This window comes from Glossina fuscipes, unplaced genomic scaffold, assembly GCF_014805625.2.
Source record: "Glossina fuscipes isolate IAEA_lab_2018 unplaced genomic scaffold, Yale_Gfus_2 150, whole genome shotgun sequence".
Classification (NCBI taxonomy): Eukaryota; Metazoa; Arthropoda; class Insecta; order Diptera; family Glossinidae; genus Glossina; species Glossina fuscipes.
In genome coordinates, this window is record NW_023998493.1 from 543460 (window position 1) to 550125 (window position 6666).

Consider the following 6666-nt stretch of genomic DNA (forward strand, 5'->3'; position numbering starts at 1 on the left):
TGCTATGCGTGTAGAGCCATACAATCTATTCAAGAATTATTGTCCTCCAATGTATTGTTTACTATTCAATAGTATTTATATCAGTATTAAAGACTGCATACGATTATTGAATTGTATCGAGTTACATGCAATAAGCCGCAATTTTAAATTAACCAGCAAATCAATTACAGAGCAGTGCTCATGGTGCTTTTATTTTGCCTGAACTTTTAAATGGCGAAATGTTTGTAGCAACATGCAGTGATCAGCTATGACATATAGACCACAGATTTTTGGTCGTAATCGGCGTCCTTGAGATAGAATCTGAAACACTTAGCTCAATTCAACTATTCTCACCACCTCGTAATGTCAAAATGATTGATCAATTTGAAAATCTTATTGAAGGTGGCCATCAAAACGTCTACTCTGGGTGTTACGCAATTTTTGAATTTGATTTTCAGCCATCACCTTATTTATTTTAAACATGTTTCGACAGGAATCGAAACTAATTTTTACATGTTACCTACGACCATTTAACTAAGAACAAATGAAGCTAATTTGGGTTTAATTTGTGCGATTATTAGCAGTCGTTTAATCGAGGACGGACAAAAAACGGGCTTGCGTACATGGATTGATGATCTGAGGATCTCGGTGCATATGTGCGTATTAGGTATTTTCTAGACCTTGCTTATGCGAATTTCTGAGTGACAAGCAAGCCTCGCATATCCTTTCGCTGCGATGATCAATATAAAAGAGTCTACGAAACAGATAATAAAAAATTTAAAATTTTAAACAAAGGCCGATTTGAAAGGTATATTTTTTTTTAAATTTTTAGTAAACTTGGATTGTGTGTTATCATCTTGCTAAGACCAACAAGCACAGGAAAGTAGATCTTTAACTAAAGAAAATTTGATTTAGAACTATTATCCAAATTTTTTTCATATACATTTACGAGAAATAATAATCATTTCTTTTTTCACTTTCCTTCTAACCTTTTTGTCCAATTATAGTTTTATTGTATGCTAGTGTAGCTCTTTATGTTTTGCTCATGTCAAGTATACATTAAGTAACTATTTTATTAAATTTGTCGTTAGAATTGCATTCAAATTTATAAAGTTGTTTACTTTTTCATAAGTTAACATTTTTCACACACATTTTGCGTGCTGTTTGCTTATGTTACATTCACATATTCATATGTGTTTGCATTAAATTTTTTGCAGAGAAAACATTCACTTTTATTAAGTGCTGAAATCAATTAAATCTGCATACGCCTTCTGTATTTAATTTATAGTAAGTTTTTGAAGAAAAAACTCTTTCTCAATTTATTTCTTGGTTAAGCAGATATATGGATCGTAAAATAACTGAATAAGAATAAAAGAAAAACAAGTGAAAATGAGAGAAAACGGAAAAAAGAGCTAAAGAGAAAGTCACATATTTTGTATAAAATCAATAAATATCGATTTCATTTGCGACTACCATCAGCTGTGTATTGTTGTCCTAATTAAAGGCAATCGTAAACCTTTATGTACGCATCTTTCTCTGTATCTATATATACACACATATATAAATATATATATATATATACATATGTATATATAAATATATATATGTATATATATATATATACGTGTGTTTTGTGTCTACTGGAGTTTTATAAATGATTTAATATATAATAATGGCTTGAAAATTGGCAGACGAGAACACGGCATATGTTTACTGCTCTATTTGCTTGATTTTTGTTTTTTCTTTTCCTCCTCCATTTTAATGCTTTATTAACACAAAGTATAAAATGTGCTTGTTAATGATTATGGTGATTACTATGTGGTCACTCTGATGTTATGTAAGTTGAGCTCTTCTATTGCATTGAAGCTAGGCTCGCCGAATTGCTAATGTGCGATGAAGTACCTAACGTTGACGCCATGTCTTGAAAGCTGAACTGTTTTTTGAAAGAAACAAAAATTAAGTCATGAAGATGAGTCTCGTATTTTTCGAAGAATTCCAAACCTTTACCTGTGGGAATAAAGGCTCTTCAGCTATAGACTTCAAAGGTCCTGTTGGATCTGGTGGTGTCAGTTCTACGCTTTCGCCCGTGAATTCCTTGTCAAAGTAGCGAGTGTCGGTATCTGAAGTAACTTGCGGCTTGAAGGGTGGCGTTATCTACGAAATAATTAATTTTTATTGGCAATAGCAGACTAATTACAAGGCTACAGCATAGCGACTTATGTCATCGTTACTACCCTCTATATCGTCTTTGATTGTAGTACGTAAAATTAAGAGCGCTGATCGATTTAAGACAGTTTTCTCTCTGTTTCATGTCTCTTCATTCATTTTTAAGTCAACCAATAAGAAACCATTTACGGCATATGTTGATAAAATCTGGGGCGAGTTGTGATTCTTGCAGGAAGATTTTTAAAAATGGATTGGACTGGACCTATTATCAAAAGCTTAAAAAAACTTTTCCATTTTTAATATTTTTTGGAAAAGATCGGCTATGACATACTAAATGTGTGGAAAATTTGGATGAGATTGTGTCTCTTTCACTGAACGTCCTCAAATATAAATGTTCTTACAAGAAACAACATCTTATATGGCGACAATTTATGATGAAGGTTGGTCCCCAATAGATTTTCAAATGTAAATCATCTATGCTACATGTGCATTGATCTGTTTTCCTTCCATGTAAAGGTAAAAAAGTAAAGCTTTGTAAAACAAAAAACAGTTTTTCGGGCAAAAATTATTGGTATTTAATGATAAGAGCAAGTAAAATATAGCGCAAATTGAAATAGTGCAGGGTACTTAAGGGCCATTCTTGCCCGATGAGAGTTATATTTTTTTTAAAAGAAGAACATTAGCAATAGTGTACAAATTAAGTCCTCTTTTAAAAAAGGCTTAACGGCTGTGCGAATTCACGCTGACATGAGAAATGTTATAAAGGAGTTAACTTCTTTTAAAATAGTGGTGGTAAGGGGTTTCTCGAATTCCACCCCAATCGTGTAACACAAGATGCGTTGCTTTGTTAGGTAAACGCAAATGTTAATCCATTAGTTTCTTGGATGTAACAATAAGAGAGGATTATTCCTCTCTTAATTTAGGACGAATTGGTGCCGAACATTGATAAAAAAAACGCCATTTAGTAAAATAGCAAAAGCATACTTCATTAAGGCATTACGTCGACTTGCAAAGAACTCATACTTGTGGAACTTTCATCAGCACAAAAAATCTTAAAGTAAAACGTGCTTTTCAAAGAAAAATATGTTATGAGAAGGCGAAAAATCGGTATCCCAAAGGGCTTTTGAAAAATTGCTTTAGGTCTGGAATACATGACTTGGAGAGCTGTCTGCTAGCTGAGGTAGAACGTGTTGATGAATAAAGTCGTCTTATCTTACAAATTTCAATTTATAATCTTCGCTGCGCCCAAAAATTTCTTTTGACCTAATAATGAATCTGGTGATGATTATAATTTACCCTTTTTTGAACTAGATCGGTCCAATTAATACTTGCGAAGAATGGATGCGTTTGTATTTCTCTGACATCATCTGGACCACCCCCCAGTCGCCTTGTAGGATCTTTATGCAAAAGTCCGCTCAGCAGACTTCTAGCCTCCTCCGATATTGTTCGTGGAAATTTTACCTCTTCCATCAATATCAGCGTAAATAAAACGTCATGATCGCGATTATAAAATGGAAGACGTCCGCATATCTATAATTTTTTAAAAAATAAGATAATTAGTATGCAAAGAACAAAACCTAAACAAAAGTCTAAAAATAACTGTAATAGAAAATGGGCCCTCTCTCTCTCTCGGTAGTCAAATGGCCGAAAATATTGAACATCTTCTGTTATGGCGGCTGATTTTCGACTTATTCGTTACATTTTGCTTCCGCCATAGGAAATTGGAAGTAAACGAAAATCACATTTCAAATGATTGCCGGATCATAATCGCGGATATTGCTAACAATATCGCGACATGCATTGAACATTCCGAAGTAATTTTTTCATATGATTTAATAGTGGAGAACGGCCAAAGACTCGAGTATAGCAAACGGTAAGGCGGAATGTCGCCCGTCAAAAAAAGACGTCTATTTTGGAAGTATGCCGTTCCCCTTGAAATTTAACAATTTTGGAAAAATTCGTTTTGAAAAGTTTTTTCATGAAAACATATTTTCTGTTTTTATAAGCAATGGAATATTCTTTAAAAAATTAATTTACCATTTCATACATCACCACCCCCGTACCCCACCAATCCACAGCGTGACCGTAATCGTTATCTTCCAATACTTCGGGTGCTAAATATTCCGGTGTACCGCAGAAAGTTTTCGTAGTGCGTCCATAGGTGATGTCTTCTTTGCACAGACCGAAATCAGCGATTTTAATGTGCCCATCTTTGTCGAGGAGTAAATTTTCGAGTTTCAAATCACGATATATGATTCCCTGCGAATGCAAATAACCTAAAGCTGAAATGATTTCGGCTCCGTAGAAACGTGTTCGGGACTCTGAGAACAAGCGTTCATGACTTAAATGAAAGAATAATTCACCGCCGTTCACATACTGCATAACGAAGCATAAACGATCGTTTGTCTGAAAAGAATATTTCAGAGACTGAAACGAAGTTACAAAAGATAGAAAAACTTTAGATTTAATCTCGCAAGGCAATGCATAGAGACGACTCACTATTAAAAACGGATGATTTGTGGTTTGTAGAACTCGACTTTCTGTTAGAGTGTGAGCCACTTCATCCTTTTGTATGATGACTTCTTTTTTGAGAATTTTTATAGCATACAATTTGGCTGTGGCTTTTTCACGACACAAAATCACTTTGCCGAACGTTCCTTTGCCCAAAACTTTTAAAAATTCAAAATTTTCCAAAGTCTAAATCAGTGAAGATGCAAGAAAATTATTTTAGCACTCTCTCTCTTTTCTCTCTGTCTACGTCGGTCTACCTGAATATGGAAATTTCTCTACTCACCACTTTCTTTACGCCGCCGCTGTTACGTGTTGAAGTGCCCTGCACAGAAAATTTCTCAGATAGTTCCACTTCAGCTATGGAAGCCATATCGACATCGGTCATATCCGTCGAATTAGAAGGACACATGGCTGTTTCTCCTAATTCACTTAAACGACTTGCCACGGTTCTACTCAGTAACGGATGATGATATATAAAGAGACAAAATTAAGAAATTTATAATAATTTTCAAGACGATTAACAAACCTTATTGCATCTGTCCATTGCTGCCGTTCTTCATCGGTGTCCACGCAAAATGTACGCTCAATTACTGTTGTCCATTGCAGTCCACGTATAATAAACGTATATGGTTTCGGACGATCTACAGTCATTATTTGACATCCACGTACCGTGAAATCGTTCAATTTATCCACTGGTCCGCTGCCGGTAGGTTTATTACGATAGCCTATCAGGGTGCCATCGCCACGTAATATAAAGTAGCGTGAACGCCAGGTTTTTATGTGTTCACCCCGCTTCTGCAGCCAACCTTCCTTAACGATTGTGGCATGCGGACCAGTTCCAAAAGTACCATCATAACTGCTGGGTGACGATCCCAATGTAGACATGATTGTGGCGTTAGCTGAGGTGTTTGCGGCTGTTAAGGCAATTAAGGGCTGTTGTTGTTGTTGTTGTTGTTGTTGTTGTTGCGATTGTAACGGTATGCTACTGTTTTGAGCGCTTACACTTGCATAGGTTACGGAATTGTTCTGATTATTATTATTGCTGTTGCTGTTATTGTTTGTAGTGCCGTTATTATTATTAACGCTGCCACCGCCACCCCCGCCAAAGAAAGGGCTAGCAAATGTAGCTACAAAACCCGAACCCAACAGATCTGTCGACGATGCCGACGATGAAGAGGTAGATCCTGAGGCAGCAGCAGCAGTGGCGGTTGTTTTCCCGGCAGCTGGCGTTACTACCGTTGACCTCCTCGCTGCGGTAAATGGTAGGTAATTCGTTTTGATGCCTTTATAAATCCCAGTAATAAAGAAAACCAAACACCCAGCTTACACGTCGTTGATGCTTAAAGAACTGAAAAGGAAAGTAAGTACATGACAAAAGTCTTTAAATTGTAAATAACAAACGAAAAGCTATATTCGGATACGATCGAAGTTTCCCGTATCCACTACTTTGGACTATGATCTCTCATTGGGCTGTTATATGATATTCGAAAACATTTATGTTTAAAAAGTTGACAGCACAGTATAGTTGAAGACCATATACGGTTAAATCGGTTTTAGTATGATTTTTATTTATGCCCTTTTTGTTTGTGCGATTGGATGGATACATGCGACCTATTTTCTTTTTGCGATTTTCTTTATGCAACTTTTTTTATGCGGTTTATGAATATGTGTAGGGGCAAAGAGACAGAGGGGGAAAGAAAATGCCCCTTTTCTACCACGACGGATCGTGTTGTTAATTTTTTTCTCGATCGTTACTATGGACTAATTTTCGTCATAGAATATTAAAAAGTAAAGTTTTTTCTGAAGGCCTTACAATTCAGAAGAAATCTAGATCCAAGAAAAAGACCCATGTGTGCCAAATTTGGTCCACTTAATTTTTATTTCAAATTACAATTAGAAATAAATTTTCATCGTAAAACATTAGATCTTGTTGCCACATAGCATAGTCAATATTTCCTGAGAAACCTTATGTGCAATGGTATCCAAAAAACAGACTTACAAGGTTCAAAT

The 6666-nt window shown here is 35.6% G+C and overlaps 1 protein-coding gene across 1 annotated transcript; it reads right to left on the reverse strand.

Moving 5' to 3' along the window:
* Nucleotides 1-1578: 1578 nt before the first annotated feature.
* LOC119641533 (RAC serine/threonine-protein kinase) lies at nt 1579-5976 on the reverse strand. Its single transcript, XM_038040271.1, has 7 exons — nt 5183-5976; nt 4940-5105; nt 4645-4842; nt 4183-4572; nt 3442-3675; nt 1987-2133; nt 1579-1912 (listed from the first exon to the last, which is right to left on the reverse strand). The coding sequence occupies exons 1-7, from the start codon at nt 5539-5541 to the stop codon at nt 1832-1834; spliced, it is 1575 nt and encodes a 524-aa protein (XP_037896199.1). The 5' UTR covers nt 5542-5976; the 3' UTR covers nt 1579-1831.
* Nucleotides 5977-6666: the final 690 nt, after the last annotated feature.

What these genes read in the sequence shown, in the direction of transcription:
- LOC119641533 (XM_038040271.1), bottom strand. Translation starts at nt 5,541, where the DNA reads ATGTCTACATTGGGATCGTCACCCAGCAGTTATGATGGTACTTTTGGA. An exon ending in CAAATCATCCGTTTTTAATA is followed by an intron (nt 4,573 to 4,644) that starts GTGAGTCGTCTC and finishes ACTTCGTTTCAG; the next exon opens with TCTCTGAAATATTCTTTTCA. An exon ending in CCGATCTAGTTCAAAAAAGG is followed by an intron (nt 2,134 to 3,441) that starts GTAAATTATAAT and finishes ATTATTTCGTAG; the next exon opens with ATAACGCCACCCTTCAAGCC.